Source organism: Dermacentor silvarum, chromosome 1 (genome assembly GCF_013339745.2).
Source record: "Dermacentor silvarum isolate Dsil-2018 chromosome 1, BIME_Dsil_1.4, whole genome shotgun sequence".
Classification (NCBI taxonomy): domain Eukaryota; kingdom Metazoa; phylum Arthropoda; class Arachnida; order Ixodida; family Ixodidae; genus Dermacentor; species Dermacentor silvarum.
In genome coordinates, this window is record NC_051154.1 from 9,095,660 (window position 1) to 9,113,648 (window position 17,989).

A 17,989-nucleotide genomic window follows, 5' to 3' on the forward strand; every position below is an offset into this window, starting at 1 on the left:
TCGTGATGTCAGACGCAGAGGTTCGCTCGTCTGCTTGCTCAGGTTCCGGTTTCGTTTTTACGCTTTTTTGTTTATTTAAAATTATTTTCGAATTTGCGGAACAATTCTCCTATCGGGTGCGTCACAGGAGGGTCTCGGGAATGTAAATATTTTATTAGCTTGACATAGTAAAAAAATCGCCGGAGTTGGCCTTTAAGGGAATGTATTGAGTATAATGATGTGGTAGACTTCCAGAACTCGGCGGGCCTGTCAGTGGACAACTTTTTAACATTACTTGAGTTTTATTTAAGTGTCACTTTTATTCTTTTCAACGAGCAGCCATATCTACAACGCCGGTGAGTCTGTATAGGCTCATGTGTCACTCCTATCTTATCCGATATATTTTTGTCCTTTGTTGACAAGTCTTTGGAGCATGTTTTTAATGGGGGGAAGTTTTAAAGGTTTTTAGGTATGTTGACGATTTTTTAGTGCTTTTAAACAAAAAGGGTGACCTTACATCCCCTGCTATCATTTTAGAAGCTTTTAACAACAAAGGCCAAGGGCTCGTTTTTACGCATGAACTTCCTGACACCACAGGCCTGCAGTTCTTGATTTAAAGCTGTCCTTTGGTGTTGGCCATGTCTGCTGGGCGTATCAACCGCATGCCCTGAAGCGTTTATTGCCTTTTAATTCCGCGCATTCCAGGCTGGTCAAGCGAGCAGGTGGCAGTCTGCGCTTAGAATCAGCTCTGCGAAAATCGTGTGAGCACCAAATGCGGTCTAGTTTCTCAAACAAAGTAGGCCGCCTTTTGTCAGCAGGTCTCCCTTTGAGGTCGTCAATACTGTAGCTGAGCCTCTGTTGCAAAAAGTAAAGCTAGGTGCACGAAGGGCAACAGCAGAGGATACACGACCGAAGTTGAGGCCGGAGGTAATACCCTATGTGCACAAAGTGTCACACAACCTTAAAAAGGTTGCTAACCTTTATTGTATACCTCTTCTTTTTTACTGCACCCAACAAGCTTTCCAAGCTGTGCTCTCGAGTTTGCTGTGAGGGCAGGCGGGGCTGCCGCACTAGGCATGAGAAGCCCTTTGTCAAGTGCTCCAGAGGGGTTGTCTAAACCATCCCCTTGCACCCTTGTGGGTAGTTGTATATCGGCCAAACCGAACGTTGCGTGAACGACCGCTTAAGGGAAGATGCGAAAAAAATTACCAAAACGGAGGATAAGGACGCACATTTGGAGGCCCATGTTACCGCATGTAGGTGTGACGCTCGATTTTGTGAGGCTACCATTCTGGGCAGAAGCGGCAATGCCGCTTCTCAACTTACACTGGAGGCCTTCTTTATCAAGAAGAACAGAGATCGGCGCATAAGTGAGCTATCTATCTCTTTACTTGAGGCTGAATTTGGCTTCTAGCACAACCGCCTTTGATGTGCACGTGCCCGTTCTTAATGTTCGGTATGCGCATGCGTGACAGGATATGTGTGTGTGTGTGTATATATATATACAATCCTTTCCTTCCAATAAATGGTTGTGAGTAGTGCGTGCCTTTGTTTCTCTCTCTTGTGTCTGTGTTTTTTATTGCATCAAGTTACTTGTTCAGTTAGTTTAGCGGGCTTAGCGGGATAGCGGGATTGAATTGTGCATGTGCAGAACGCTAAATTACCCTACCCATACCGTTTAGTGTACGCATGCTATTTCTCAGATTTAACGTTAACATCTTTGCGTAGTTTACATAGTTTACGTAAAACATGGTCCCGGCCGCCCGCTTCGAACTGAATTTCGCGTTGTTTTTGTTGAATCCACTTCGTTCGTAGCAAATCACTGTGTAAACGGCTTTTGCTTAGTCTCGGGCGGCTTCGACGACAGTGCTATGGATAACGTTGAGATATCAAGGATAACCTTGAGAACATGTCCAAGCCTAATCAGGGAAATGATGATGATGATTTATTGGCATACCCTTTGAAACCGGGGCGGCGACAAAGTCACCTAGCCTGCTTGATTTAATCAGGTATACTATACATGTTCTTTATCTAGCATTTTTGTATACCTCTCATTATTATTTTTCTTTTTCAAAAATTTACCTTGTGCCGCTGCCTATGATTTTAAGAGATAAGGTCGTATCCATCTTTTCCCTGCTTTTTTTCCACCAGTACTCCAATCGTCTCTTGCTGATCTCTACGGCTGATCTGTTTGTTTCCTTCCACTTTGAAACCTCTTCTCTTTGAAACCTCTTCCTCCATTCTCTGTCCACGCTTTTCATGTAGAGATACTTGTGCACTTTAGCCGCCCATTTATTTTCATCCATGTTCCTGAGCCTTTCTTCAAAACTAATTTTGCTCTGTGCTTCTCTGACTTCAAAAGAGGCCCAACCCATGTCACCCTGCACTGCCTCATTTGTGGTATTACCGTGGGCTCCCAAAGCCAACCGGCCTACTGATCTTTGGTTAACTTCCAAACCCGCCAATATATCCGATTTTAAGCATATAATGGCATTTGCGAATGTTAGCGCTGGCACCATTACTCCTTTCCAGATTCCACGCACCACCTCATACTTATTGTGGCCCCACAGTGCTCTGTGTTTCATTATTGCTGCATTCCGCTTCCCCTTTATTTTCAGATTACCTTGGTGGTTGCTTGAGTAATTCTTTCCTTCGTTTATGTCTACGCCGAGGTACTTATATTGCTTCACTATAGGTATTACTTGCTGTTGAATTGACACCACGAAGTTACTCATGTGTTCATTAAAGATCACAATTCCTGATTTCTCTGTGCTAAACTTCAGGCCTATATTTGTCGCTGCATTCCCACAGATATTCGCAAGTATCTGTAAATCTTTTTTATTGTCCGCTAGTAGCACAATGTCGTCTGCGTACATCAGTCTTGGGACCTTCTGTTGCACCATTTGTCCATTACGCATGTAGGATAAATCAAAACCTAATTCGCTGTTTTCCAGTCGTCTTTCTATACCCTTGACGTAAAGCGTGAACAACAATGGTGACAGAGGGCATCCTTGCTTCAATCCTTGGTGAATTCCCACCATTTCATTTTCTTTTCTACCTTCCCATACCACTTGTACTTGGTTGTCTCTATATATCTCCCTCAGCAGCTCCACGAAATCGCCATCTATGCCTTCGTATTGAAGAATATCCCACAACAATTCCCTGTCTACGTTGTCATAAGCTCCTTTAATATCTAGAAATGCTATCCATAAAGGTCTTTTCTGAGCTACTGAAATCTCTATGCACTGAGTTAGTACAAACATATTGTCTTCTAAGCGTTTGCCTGGCCTGAACCCATTCTGCAGTTCCCCCAATACATCGTTTTTTTCCACCCACTTCGACAGTTCTAATTTTATGGCTTGCATTGCCATTCTGTATAGCACCGATGTTACTGTAACTGGCCTGTACGAGCTCGTCTTATCCTTATCTCCTTTGCCTTTGTAGATGAGATTCATCTTGCTTTCACACCATCCAACAGGAATATTCTTTGTTCTAATCACTTGCTCTATGGCATTAGTCAGCAGTGTCTTGCTTTTTGGACCGAGGTTTTTGATTAGCTGTATTGGGATTTCATCGGGTCCTGCTGCCGTGTTGTTAGGGACGTTTTCTGTTGCCTTTTTCTAATAAAAGCTTTCTCTGCTAAATTTTGATCTCTGTGGCCTCTCTGCTGTTGCTGGATCTGTTGTCTGAACTACGCTTTTTCTCGTGCCGAAGTTATCCCTAGTAACGTCTGTGATGTACCGCATTGCATCATCTCCTTCGTAGATGTTACCATCTTCATCCCTTATAGCCGTTTGCGAGTTTTTAGTTGGAGCTCCGAGTGCTTTTAGATGGTTCCAGAATCTTTTTGGAGCGCCTTTGTCTCTTTTGTGAATGTTATGCACCCAACGTTCACTTGCGCATTTAATTTTCTCTTACACGAGCTCACTCGCAACCCTTTTCTTTTCTCGGTATGTATTCCATCTAAGGAGCACCTCTTCTTCTTGTAATCCCAACTTTTTGGCTTCTCGATGAGCCCTAGATGCCTGTTTATGCTCTTCTATAGCTTGTTTTATTTCCTTGTTCCACCACTTACGTGGTTTCCTCTTGCCAATCCAACAATTATTTTGCCGTGCCCGCCTTATTTCATGCTGCATAACGTCCACCAGTTCCTTATATTCCCAGACTGCTGTAGGAAAATCCTCCATTTTCTTCTCTATATTGTTTGTGATCTCTGTTATTTGCTTGTCATTCATTTTTAAGAACTCTGAGGCTATGGGTTCATGTTCTGCGCTAGTATCTCGCCCAAACTTTAATGCTAAACGTCTATGATCGCTTCCCAGGCTATTTTTTCCATTTTCGTCTATTATCATTTGGTCTAGTTGTGTTCGTAGACCATTTCCGAGACTAAGGCGTAGTCGATACATGACTGCCTGTTTCCGCATTGCCACGTTACCTGTCCATGACACTTATTCTCCCTGTTAACTACTATAAGGTTCTGTTCATCACACAGATCCAGCACTAGAGAGCCGTTGTAATCAGTATATCCGTCTAAATCGTCCATGTGTGCGTTAATATCTCCCACTAATATCACCTGGCCCGATTTACAGAACTCATTAATATCGCTTCTAATGCAATCAACCAATTCCTTATTTTTTTCTCTGCTATCACTACCTGTCCATAGGTAAGCTACTCCCAGCCACGTCTTTTTACCTTGCCATGTGCCACTAATCCATTAACCCCTTTAGTGCTCTATTTTTTTGACAATTTCCGAACCAAAAGTGCCTATTTTTTTTATTGCTGATTTCGAATCTGATTGTACTAAAAAGCAGCTAGCCGATGTTGAAAAAATATTTGCACCACATACTTAGTCAAATCAACACAATAAAGTGTATTTTGGAACAATACATAGGAGACCAGCTACCTGCTGCTAATATAAATAAAAACCTTATAAAAAACAGTTACAGACGTCACATCTTTGTTCCCTTGTGTAGGCTAAGTACCCTTGGGCTATTTCACTCGAGAAGCTTCGGGACTGTGTGGAAAATTTCGAAACATGGAATAACGCAAAGCGGCTTGTTGCAGCTCCTGCACCAAAAGCGAGTTTCTTTTCTCAACTTTTTCCCGTTTTCTCCTCGCTTCCGACAGCAAATGAAGCATTTTCTTGTTGGCGCTGCTGTGGTGTCGCTTGGCGGGATGTAAGAAGCAAAGTGCCGTTCCTTGAGACGCACAGCGTCAAGCACATCAGACGGTCGGCTGCGCTTTGTCTTTTTTGAAGGATCAAGGTACCTAGTCAGGATCGCCTCAATTAGGGCGAGGCGGTAGTCAAGGTGGCTCATCTTCCCTCCGTCTATTTGGTACAAGACAAAAGAGTTAAACGTCGCTTCATCGATCAAGGGCGCAATCTTGTACGCGTTCCAAAATGGAACGGAGGCGTTCCGTTCCATCGAGCCGCACACGATTGGTCAATTTTCGTGGTTGAAATTGACCAATCGTGTGCGGCTCGATGGAACGGAACGCCTCCGTTCCATTTTGGAACGCGTACAAGATCGCGCCCCAAGTGTCTAAAGATCTTCTTGTAGTAGATCTTCTGCTGTTTTCTAGGGACAGGGTAGTCGGACAGCATCTGATCTGACTTGTCCACACCGCCCATCGTGTGATTATAATCACGCACGATGCTGGGCTTTGTGACGTCTCGCCCTTTAGAATCTTTGAAAGTCTCCATGCTTGCAGTGTGCACTGTGCTCATGACGGAGACTACTTTTTTGTCTCGCCATTGGAGAGCAATATATTTACCACGCTGGTAGGCTTGCACCTCTCCCTTCTTCAGCTTCTTCGTCTGGAAATCTGGAGGCATGTCTTTTTTGTTTGGTCTCACGTTGCCATACACATCCGTGCGGTGCTGGATGAGGAGGTCGACGAGTTCTGGCGAAGTATAGAAGTTGTCTATTGGTCAGGCAGTACCCCTTGCCTAGGAAAGGCTCGATGAGCTTCATAACAACTTTGGTACCCATTGGTGAACAAGGTTGAAGATTTGCTGGCGTGCCTAGATTTGTGCCTTTTCCTGTATAGATCAAGACATCCCACACATATCCCGAAGATGCCTTACAAAGCAAGAAAAATTTCAAGCTAAATCTTGCTCTTTTGAGCGGGATGTATTGCACCCATCCAAGTCTTCCTTTGAAGAGCATTAGACTTTCGTCTATTGATATGTCTCTTTCTGGTATATATGCCGAGCGGTAGTTCTTCAACAATCGCTCCAAAAATGGCCATATCTTGCACAGCTTCGGCTGTGGATGGCTACTAAGATCGGTGATGCTGGCATTGTCCACAAAGTGCAACATTCGCATAATTAGCAGAAACCGGTGGCAAGACATAACCTCTCCGAAAACAGGTGTAGACAACAACTTGTTCTTGGACCAGTACCACTGCTGTCGAGGCTTGTGAGCTATTCCCTGCAGTAGCAGGAGTGCAAGGAATACCCACATCTCTTCCTTTGTAACCGGCACCCATTTTTTGAGGCGGGAGTGTTCACTCTGAGGAGAGCGTTTCAACGTTTCAACCGCTTTGCGATTGGTTTCGTCTACCACTAGTGATATGAGTTCATCGTCCAGAAACTGCTGAATATATTCCATAAGGTCATCTGACGATGACAAGTTGAAAGTCTTGCCTGGAATGGCCAAGAAGGGAAAGCGAGGAGGCTTCACAGGAGGATTGTCCACATCAAGCAGGATCCACTGGCGAGCACTCGCAATGTTCGTTTCCGAGCTGTCTTCATCATCACCGGAGGAGCTGCTCAATTCACCGTCATCGCTGTCATCACTTCCGGACACAAGATAAACATCTGTATCCGAATCATCATCACTCAAAGAAGATGACAAAAATGAAAAGCTTCTTTTTCGCGTTGACGGACCAGCTATGCATGGGTCGCCGCCACCGCACGCCATCTTTTTATACAAAAACCGTGCTCCTACCGCAGAACAAAACTAAATCATCGAGTAAATGCTGCCATCTGGCGGATTACACGCAATTTAAGCAGTACACGAGCGCTTCTCGTCCTGAACGCTATAGGGGTGTACCTATTCCGCTAGGACGAGCTCTGCTCGTCCAAAGCAGTTTGGGGACAGTTTGGGCAGGACGAGCTCTGCTCGTCCAAAGCACTTAAGGGGTTAATGCTCTTTACATGTCTCGTTTACCCTTTGCCACTTCAGACCTCGCCTAATTAGTAGGCCTACGCCTCCGCCTTTCCTTGACCCGGTCATTCTATTGCACCCTTCCCATACAAAATTGTGAATAACAGGTGGCTGCTCCAAATCTCTTAGATGCGTTTCGGTCAAGGCGTACACGCTAATCGCTTCATCATTCAGCTGCGCTTGAATTTCCAGCCATTTTTCCTGCTTGCGACCACCCTGCATGTTATTGTAGCAAATTTTACCTTCTCTATTCTTATCCTTTCTGCGTCTTTTCCTGACTCCTGGTCGTGTAATTCTGTCCTTTACTGGTGTTTCGCTACGTTCAATGCTTAATCCTGCTTCCTGTGCTTCCTGATTGCCTGGGGCCCGCCTAAAAAAGCTACAGCTCGCGCTGCGAATCGACACCCGACCGGTGTTGCTACCCTTTCGCTAAAATGTATCCCGTCACGCACAAAAGCGCCTTCGCGGCCTGCTCGGTGCACTTCTCGGTTGATGTCAATGACCGTAAATTTCATTGCTTTAGCTAGAGTCCAAATTTCCCTGTTTACTGCAAGAATTGCCCTTTCAATTTCATAGCCCTGCCTTGCAACCTCTGGCACCGTGCACACCGCGATTTGCACTTCCTTTGAAACATTCCGCAGGTCGGTGACCCCTTTGGCTGTTTGCTTTGTGATCCCTGCTCCTCATCCGTGCAGTACATCAATCACTCCACCCATTATCACCACTAGGTGTCTCTCCTCAATTGTGTCCCACATGCGTTCCTTGGCCTTCGCTATCACCTCTCTAATCGGCTTTCCCAGGAGCGCGCTTACCTGGACTCGTTCGCCTGCACCTACCCTCTCTGTTGTTGCCGGTTCTACTCTATGCATGTTGGAATCCCCAACAAAGACTACTCGACGCTTTTCTTCCGCTTCAACGCCGAAAGCTGCCTCCGAGGTCACAATGCCCTCCCCTCCTGTCTTATCCTTGCCCTTGGCTTTGTTCTCTTCCGCGGCTGTGTCAGTGGTATCCCCCTCGTGACTATCACTGATGGTTCCGCCACTGCCTCCCGGCGTGGCGGGTTCGGCTGTCTCTGCACTCGCGTCGGAGCCAGCTCCATTCACGGTGCTCGCCTCGATGGGTTCACCATTGCTTTGCTGAATGGTGGCCCTCAGCTGCATCTCTACGTTAACTAGCTTTTCTTCTACCTCCTCCCTCTGTTTCTGCTCACTTTTCAAGCTTTCCAACCCGCTTAGCTAGCTTATCTTTCTCTTGCTCGAGACGGTCTAGCCGCGACCCTAGCACACACATCCTACAGATAAAATTGGCACCGTTCGCTTCGCGGGCAGACTTAAACCGCGTTTCTTCCAACGCGTAAGAATGCTCGCACTCAGAACAACGCACGAGTGGGTTTCCCCGAGTACCAACCATCATCTCGTACTATCAAGGCGTGGATGTGACCAAAAAAAAAACAACAACAATTTGTTACCTAGTTTTACCTAAGCTCGAAGACCAAGAAAGTGAAAAAGCATGAAAATAAGTTATAAAGATTGCTTGGCTAGGCTAACCCTCCTACAATAAACAAAACAAAGAGGAACTATAAAATAAGAAAACTTATCTCTTTGGCACACTGCTCCTGCTGCGCTGAAACGGCACCTCAACTCGGCACGTCCACTCCCGTAGGCTTCACTCGAGAGAGTCGGAGATGTCAGCGCCACTCGATGTCAGCGCCACCTGTCACTCGGAGATGTCAGCGCCACCTGTCAGTGAAGTCCGGAAATAGGTGCGATGACGGCATATGGCCTCTGAGATAGCAAAATTTGGAGGCTATGGGGGTTGACCACTTGTACTGTTTTGCCGCAGATCAACGAGCATGGAAAGTACAAATGCAACGTGCTCGTGGCTTTCATTGCGCTGCCTCTCGCATTTTCCGGATGCACACAATGGTAACGCTACTTCCCTTAACCCCTCTATTATGCTAACGTTAAATAAAACGGTCTATTCGTGCATTCACTTCTGCGCCACCGCGCTGGCAGGCGCAGCTGGACACACCCTCCAAGATCTCCCCAGCGCAATCTCGGGGGGGGCCATGCAAAAAGCCTGCGTGAGTGGCGTCATGCTGCGTGGCTACGCGTGGTCGCGCGAAATTGGTGCATTCACTTGATGCATTTACGCGGCGAGCAGGCAGCCGCAGCTGAGCCTGGCCTCGGAGACCTCACCGGCCCAATCTTGGGGGTCATGCTCAGGCCGTGCATTCACTTCTTCCTGCAGTGTGCCGTGCGGGCTGATAGCTGCACGTGCCCTCCGAGATCGCATTTGTGCAATCTCGGCCGAGCCAAACCGGGTGGCGAAGTTCACTTGCCTCGATCACACAGAGGAGCGCTGTGTTTGGTGCCACGTGCTGCTCGACCACGACGAGCCAAGTGGAAAGCGGGCGCGAAAGATCATCCCAATGGAACAGAAGGCAGCTATCTAAAGGCGTTCGCTTCACGTGTTGCACACTCTGAAGATTCTTTTGTTGTTTTATTCAAATTTCATTGCACGCGTGGCCGTGTAGCGTTTCGCGTGCGGCAAAGCCGCCTTATTATTTCCATATTTACAATTATGCACCCCATTGGGCACATTTTGTAGCAAATGAAAATCATGGATATAACAATGTAATGGATATAACGAAGTAATTTTGGGTCCCCCCTTCAACTTTGTTATAACGAGGTTCGAGTGTAGTTCTCCTCCTTCACGTCCGATGGCGCAGTGTGTCCGTGAGCACCGCGGACACACTGCGCCTTTGCTCCGGTGTTTCAGCAGCCAGTTTTGCTTGAGATTTCATAGCCTGACGTCTAGTGATATCTGTACTGGATGATTGGATTCAGCCTGTCGCTTGTGCTGAAGTGGACGCACAGACTGCCCGGCCGGCGCGCCGCGAGACTCGGCGACCAAGCGCCGGCGAAGCAGCTGTTAAACCCTCGCCTACTAGTCACGCGGTACAGTAGCGGCTGAGCGAGCGCAGTTACGACGCCGGTGGCTCAAGGTCATTATGATGGAGTGAATGAGTGGGCTTCTTCGATTTTCCACTTCTGGTTACCCGTGAGCTGCCAGAGCCAGCCAGAGCGCCTTCGTTATTCTCGAGTTGCTCCGCCCACCGCGTGACGCGCTTCCGCCGCGCGTTCGTTTTACTCGGGCTGGAAGCTTCTGGCTACCCACGGGCTGCCAGAACCAGCCAGGACGATTTTGGTCTGGTAGCTCTCTGGAAGTTCTCTGGCTAGCAGACGACAAAAAGAGGCGATGAGCGCTCGCCGCTATCTTTGTGGGGACTAGACGGATTGCAGCGCGAGCGCGCGCCACCCCCGGCTGGCGTGGTTTTGAATTCACGTACTTCTCGGAGAGATTCCCGATGTCGGCGCGTTGCGTGGATCGCTGATTGCATTACTTCTAGCGTTATCTTACTAGGGTTCTGACGCACCGTTCTGCGTTGCGAGGCGGTGCCGTACGAGCGGCGGCGAACCATTTGAAGCTTTCTTTTGTTTGTGTTCCGTGAATGCTTCTTCTCGAACGCGAACACCGTGCTGCGCTCTCGATCATGCTTGCATGGTATCTTCATCGTGTTCCGCGCAAGTTGTTGAAGTTGTAGACGCTCATTCCCGCGCATTGCGGTGCCTCTTCGGTTCATGTCTTTTTCTGGTGGTATCCCTTTTCACATTGCTCGCGTATATGCGGTGATATGTCTTTTTTCTGAAGTTAGCTAAGGCATCGCAGCTAATCCGTGTTCGCTCCGTCTCTCCGTCGTATCTTGGGTGGCAGCTTGCAACTGATGCTTTCTACCTATATATATATATATCTAGGCCGTTGATGTTAAAGGAATGCACTGGCTGAGATGAGACGACACACGTACATTAGCTTTATTATTGCTCTCATGATCGAACAATACGATTTTTCGTGTGAAGTTTTTCGCGGGTTACAAGCGGCATGCATTTTCACGCGCCAGCCGCAGCCCCAGCTCCTTCAGCACAGTAGCAGAATTAAGAGGAGCACCATCAGGTGAAACAAACTTTCTGAAATCGAATTCAAGCATGTCAGAATTTTATGCGTATAAGACGTACCCGATATCCTGCTTTTTCGTGTCTTGTCAAATGATGTCAAATGTCGCCGGTGGCCGACGTGATCGCCATACGAACACGCATCCTCGAGCGAGCGATCACTTAGGTGCGATTTCGCGTCTTGGAATCGGGCACGTCGCACGCCGTTTATTGCACTGTGTTAAGTGAGCTGCACAGTGCGCGTCCTGTGCCCAGTCGCGCGAAATCTCACAAAAGTGATCGTATTCCTGAATGCAACTATATATTTCCAAGGTGCCAACGCAGTAATGGGCCGACTACGCCGCGCGCGCGCCGCCCACGCCAGTCGCTGCCATGCTGGTAGCCTGTTTACATTTCTCCCACGGCATTCGATTTTGCAAACTTGGGGCAGCTTCGGGTTGTCTTGGGATCCCAGCCCACGTGACTTCCTATCAGAACCGGAACTATCTGGTTGCCGTCTGGCGCATGACCCCACAGTGTGTGGTGCATGACCCCGCCTAGCGCGCACCGCGGCGTCGGCCTTGGATACCCTGCGGCTTGGTGGTGAAGGGTAGAGTAGAAGGAAAAGAGAGAAGGAGTATGGGCAATGAGAAATAGGTTATGCCAGCGAGGAATTTACCGCGCGGAAGGTCTCGAAAGTGGCGTTCCAAACCATCGATAGCAGGCTAACGATGCCCAATGGGCACGGTACAGAAAGAGTGAAGGGCTAAACACACATGCCCTGCATAAAAGTCTTCAGTGATACTAAAAGTTCAACAGGAAACCCTATTATGTATCAAGTTCCTAGATTTTAACTAATGGACCACAAGTTATTGTTGTTTAAAAAAAGTTGCTGTTCCTTTTCATATTGATAACTGTACCTTTTACCTCTGCAGGACTCCTTGACGAATATAACACGTTGTGATATTCCATGTGCAATGACTGTATGGTTTCTCCTGACACACACTAAGCACAAGTCGCAATGTGTTATAGCGTGCATTTCTTGGCAATAAAACGGTGACTATGACACTGTCTTCCTGTCACCTGCGTTGCAGACAAAGCCAGCTTCGTCGTCTGCATCCCAGGCCGACAAGCTTGGGCACACGTAGGAGAAAAGCCGGTGCTGACACGCAGATTCAAAAAAATTTTTTTTCTCATTTAAAAATACCTTTTTGTAACTTCTCACGTGCATAGCAGACATGTATAACTATCAAGTCTATCTAATGATGTATCACATATATTTTTAGGCCGACCACCAAAAGCAACTTTTTTGTCTTTGGAACAGGAAGCTTCTTACAAAAAGATTAGAACTCCACAGTTTTTTTTTTTTTTTTTGAGGCGATTGGCTGAACCTTCAAAGCTTCAAATATTTGGAGAAATAGTTCTGAAGTGCAACGAACATGTGAAAATTTTTTCACCGATATCTGCTATGTTCGAAAATATACTGGTTGATTTGGTGTGGAATGACCCTATGCCCAAAAAGTGTTGCGTGAACAGCCTGGCTTGCATCAGCCATTGCTTCTTGAAAAGCTAGAAAGTGACACTAAAATCAGCCTAGGTGTGTATAACGTTGGTGCTAGCCAAGCCTCAAGTTTTATAGACAATTCAGGCACTTCGGGATGCTTCCGACGGTTCTCATCAAATAGAATAAAGCTGTTTACAACAGCAATATCTATACAGGGGAAAAACAGCGTTTTCCACCAGCGCACACACTTCATCAGAACATTGTAGGTCCCAATTAGCTGGTCTGATTTATCGACGCCGAGCATGCCCACATTGTACTTGTCAATCAGCTTCGGCTTTTTCACGGATACTTTTTCCCACTTATTGTTCACTTTCGTTCTGCGCTTGGCAAGTACGAATTTGTTGGCTTTGCGGGCTGTCGACATCATGTGAACAACACGCTTGTCCTTCCATTGTAAGTATAGAACGTCCTGCTCCCGTAGCCACTGAACATCTCTTTTTGCTTTTTCTCTCCCATTGAGTGTCCTTCAGCTCGGTTGGAAAGCCCCGACGATCCTTGCGTGTTGTGCCACACACAAGCAAGCGTGTTGTGCCACAAGGAAGCATCTTGCGCTCCAACAAGTGTACAAACAAGCATGTCGACGTGTAAAAGTTATCCAAATAAATTATGTAGCCTTGATCCAGGTAGTTCTCTGCCAGCCGCGTCACAACATCGAATGCCAGCCCACGTGCGCTTGGTGCTTCACGCTTTCCCGTGTATACACTGAATTGAACAGTGTAACCAGATTTGGAATCCGCCAAAACCCACAATTTATATCCCCATTTGATAACTTTGTCCCGCATGTGCTGTCGAATTCCGGATCTGCCTTTGGACTTCACCATCCTCTCGTCAGCGGAGAGGCTTCGATCAGGCTGAAAAATTGAGCGGAGGAGGCGTTGATGTGCTTCAGCAGCGAAGCTACGCGATGCAGCTTGCCATGGGATGCGGCAGTTGTCTTGTCAGGGTCGGACACATTGAGGAATGCAAGCAATTTTTTGAATGGATTTCTTAGCATTACCGAAGGCGGAAGAAGACCAGAAAATAATTTCCGCGTGTTCCAGTAGCAGTGCAAGCGCGGCACTTGTACGATACCCATGCAAATGAGAAGTCCGATAAACTTCTCCATCTCATCGGGAGTCACTTCTTTCCATGATCCGTCTCTCTCACTATACGACTGCTTCTCCAAAATATGCATCCACGCATATTTATTAGTCATGTTGCATATCTCTGCGATTATCTCTGACGTGAAGAACAGCGTGAAGAAGTCGACGGCTGTTACGAAGCGCCAAGCGGCACTGCGGAGTGCGATGCTGAGGTCAACTCCCGGCCGTTTTCTCGCGCAAAACTCTACATCTTTGTGCCGCCGCCAAGTGGTCCTGTCCAAACGACGTTGACACCCTGCAGATTAGAACCGCGACCTTTAGAACACACCGGATGTCTTTAGATCTGATTGCATCCGCGGTGAAACAGTTCGAAGTTGAAAGCGGAACTTACCAGCAGATACCTGTCGACGATCCGGGGCTACTCGGCTACTACGGGGCTAGTCGGATGAATCAAAATCATCTTCAGAGTCTCCGCTGCTACCGCAATCACAAAATTCTGATGCAGAATTCCGTTTCCGGGGAGCAGCTGCGCGCGATGTTGACGCCATGTCGGAAACTATGTGCGCTCGTCAAGCACGAATAAAAGGCACTTTAAAAATCCCCCCGCAGTGAAAAAAGGAAACGCAATAGCAAAACTTGAAAAATAGTTCTTTTATGCGCTGGATGGCGCTAGCTGTCTATAAGTGCTCCGAATGCGGTAAAATTCAAGTTGAAAACCATCGACAACATAAGTGTCGATGGGTAAAGGCATGGACAGGAAAGTGTTAATAATCCTTTGAGGCAGCCTATTTTTCTGTACCTTTACAGAGAACGAGAAGCATTCCACTGGCAGCAGCAGTAGCAGTAGTAGCAGTAGCAGCAGCAGCAGCAGCAGCAGTAGCAACTCTGTGGTGTCTAGTTCGACCCGAGCTTACCAGCAGCCAGCAACAAGGCAACAGAATGACACCCGCAAGTGTTTGCAGCAGCGCAACGTGGATCCTCGAAAAGGTGTGTGGTCTTTGGGTTTTTATTGTCAGCACAGGAGCCTTTGCCCAAAATCGGCTGTAGTCGCTCATGCTGGCCTTTGGCTAATGCCGAGCATGGCTGCGTAGCCCAGCAAGCCCTCCACCTGGTTTGCGAGTTTCAAACAAGTGCGTGGACACGCAGTGACAATGATGCAGTGGCAAAATGCTGCTACATCCATCCTACAAATCGGGAGCTGTAGTCAACACAGGTGGAAGGATGTTGTTCTGGCATCTCTACTAGCCATTCATAAGCACTTTCCTGTACATACCAATTTATTTCTGTCATTTTAGTGATATGGAATAGCAGAGTTTCCAACTGATAATGAAGTCACGACGGGGACCACCTGAAATTCCAAATATAGTTAAACCTGGATGAAACGAAATTGAAAAAGTTCAATTTTTCGTTGTAACCATGTTTTCATTACATGCAGTTTTCGAATAAAGAGTTGTATAGATCATGCAAAAACAAAATGCGACTGATGTCAATCCTGGTCAACGCACCTTTGAAATATTTATTTAGCAAAAAAAAAAAAAACATGATTTTTTATTGCTGTTTCCGCTCAAGGGATGACGTTACGCGGCCCCCTAATGAAACTACAGTCAACCTCCAATTTTAGACTCCCTAGGGTCCGAAATCAGTGACCTAATCTAAATGGAGGTGGTGGTGGCGTTTTCAATTTATGCAGTTTCGGATGGCAAAAAGTCCGCAAAATCAAATGGCGAAGGTTTTTTGCGTCCGAAATTTCCGACGTTCTTATGCATTGACTCTAAGGGGTATGTGGCGGTGCCGCCAAGGTGTCTGAATTATTGGAAATGTTTGAAAAATCGAGTGTCTGGAAAATTGGTCGTTGACTGTAAAGCATCTGAAATTGCCTCATCGTCCTGTAAGCTCACATGACGGTGCAAAACGTCCCACGCGTCCATAACCTTCCTCGCGGTAGGCAACGTAAACAGTGCATCTTTGTCAGACAAACCGTTACCATCACCGCAATCTTGAATGGTTTCCACAAGTGCCGCATTCAAGATCTCTCCTGTAGATACAGAGCCATTATCTGCATACAAAAAGTCGCCAAGTCCGAAGTCGTTGGGCACTTCACCGTTCACGCGCAGTGCCTCCCACAGTACGGCGACATCAGGTGGGTTTCAAGGTTCCTCTTCGTCTTCGGAGACTCCAGCTTGGGTAACCGTAGATATCTGGGCCTTCACAAAGCAATTAGAGACGGTCTCTGCTTAACTTCTTGAGGACGCAGCAAGCATCTCGATAGCTGGGTAGATGTCGAGCTTCGTCTGCCATTCGAAATGGAAATCCAGTAGAATCTTGTCTATCAAGCGATGGTGATTGCAGCACTTAAGTTGTTAATGACCCCTTTGTGTAAGGGCTGAATTAGAGATGTGCAGTTTGCAGGAAAAAACTGCAGCTTGTGGGGTCTTACGGTGTCACAGGGTACCGAACACCGCGGGTTTGAGCTTAGCCACAGGGACGAGTCAGCCGTCGCCTCTAGCGCGCGCTGCACAGGCAGCAAAGGGGCTATCGAGTGCTACGCACAGCGAGAACACAGTATTGCCCTGAGTTAGCGAAGATCGTTTGTCTCCGGCGGCACCCAACACTGCACAAATGCCCAGTCCCGGGGCGCCACGGGAACCAAAAGGGTCCCACACTAAGGGTGAAAATACAGACAGGGACACCTATAGCAGGTCACTACGAGAGTAAAGGAGCAGGCTCCAGCTGGGACATGCCGCTAGGGAAAGTCTCGACGGCTATGCTACTTGCTCTCGTGATAACCAACGGGCCAACTTGCGAGAGCTCGGGTAATCCCCTTCGGCTTGGGCATTCGAGAAGTGTGGCCCGGCGTGGTACAACCTTGCGCGAGCTCTTTAGCTTAGCATCCGGATAGGATCAACACAAGGTATGCGCTCACCACGCGGGCAAAGGCAACGTGCGCAAGCTCAAGTCCTAGACACAAAGTTGTCGGCGGACAAGAGGAAAGCATGTATGTATCCAGTGCTGTCCCAGAGGTAAGTGACCCGCACTCAGCCGTGAGCAGCCAACAGCAGCCGGGCCGCTACGTGAGCGCCCCCACCGCAAAGCAGTTGTGAGTGGAACAGGGAGTTGTGTAAAGGCCAAACTACACGTACTCGTGCTGGCGTGTGAAAGCTCGTGCCCGTGCGCCTTGCGTTTGCTGCGCCTCGCGATTTATGGTGGTTTGAACCTACAATACGCAAGCCAGCGCCCGTCCACTTGGTTCACATTTTCTCCTTGGTTAGACATCGTTTTGTATCGTTTCGCCTGGATCCTCTGGCCAAACATACGTAAGCCAAGAAAATCCATTTGCAACTGTTTTGTTGTTGCTATGCGGACGTGTCTCTTTAGGCCTACGGACGCCGCAATCGCAGATCAATCTCATAAGTTGGACGCGCTGTGCGCTCATAACGTTTCAGGTGAGTTTAGAGAAAGCGAAAGCTCATTTCAATAGTTAATGGCGATCAAAGTGAGTGAGAACATAGCCATCACGAGATTTCACACTGAAGCGGGAGCCATGGGTGCCACCATGTTGGACCACGCTATTTCTTAGCGTGCGTAAACGCGAGATATCTGTGCTCGCGCCGCGCTTTGACGTGTCCGATCATTCCTGCATCATTTGCGCATGCGTGAGGCGCGTGGTCGCGCCCGCGGCACATGTACATGTAGTTTGGCTTTAAGGACAGCAGAACAGGTGAATGCCCGCACAAAGGCGTCGGTGCATACCTCAATCCCCACATCCTTCTCTCTTTAATTGCCCTCCTACCAGTCTGTCAAAGCGGTTGGTAGGGGCTATGTGCCTAAGACATTTGAGCCTTTCTTGCACTATATATGCAAAAAAAAATACATAGAAGGATAGTGGCAAAATAAAAAAATAATAGGTTCTATAACAAAAGAAAATGACGCTGTGAATGGGGGGGTGTGGGAGAGAGAGAAATATTCATAATATCTGCTGCTCGTGTGGGTCAGTGTCCAGGGTGCGAAGAGAACACTGCGCGTAAAGGTCTGGGGCTGTGGTGGTGGTTGAAGACGTAGGAGTTTCGAGGGAAGGCTTGATTGCAGGCCACTTAATACAGGAACGGGCTCACCGTTGCTACATTGGAGTTGTTCGCGAGCCCGACTAGTGCTGCTTTCATGGTGGTGGCGGTCACGAACTCCAGCCGTATGGGACAGGAC

General features: G+C 47.6%; 2 protein-coding genes across 9 annotated transcripts in view; one reads left to right on the plus strand and one right to left on the minus strand.

Moving 5' to 3' along the window:
• Positions 1-17,989, plus strand: part of LOC119456537 (WW domain-containing adapter protein with coiled-coil homolog) — a 214,299-nt gene that overhangs the window by 98,632 nt on the left and 97,678 nt on the right. For 7 of the 8 annotated variants that reach the window (XM_037718372.2, XM_037718377.2, XM_037718410.2 and 4 more), the window contains one exon: positions 14,597-14,776. The exons of the other annotated variant lie outside the window; for it this stretch is intronic. In XM_037718372.2, the coding sequence (XP_037574300.1) occupies positions 14,597-14,776 (180 nt within the window). The remainder of the gene's footprint in view (positions 1-14,596; positions 14,777-17,989) is intronic. 8 annotated transcript variants of the gene reach the window in all.
• On the minus strand, positions 4,930-5,730 carry LOC119456594 (piggyBac transposable element-derived protein 4-like). Its single transcript, XM_037718427.2, has 2 exons — positions 5,504-5,730; positions 4,930-5,363 (listed from the first exon to the last, which is right to left on the minus strand). The coding sequence occupies exons 1-2, from the start codon at positions 5,705-5,707 to the stop codon at positions 4,974-4,976; spliced, it is 594 nt and encodes a 197-aa protein (XP_037574355.2). The 5' UTR covers positions 5,708-5,730; the 3' UTR covers positions 4,930-4,973.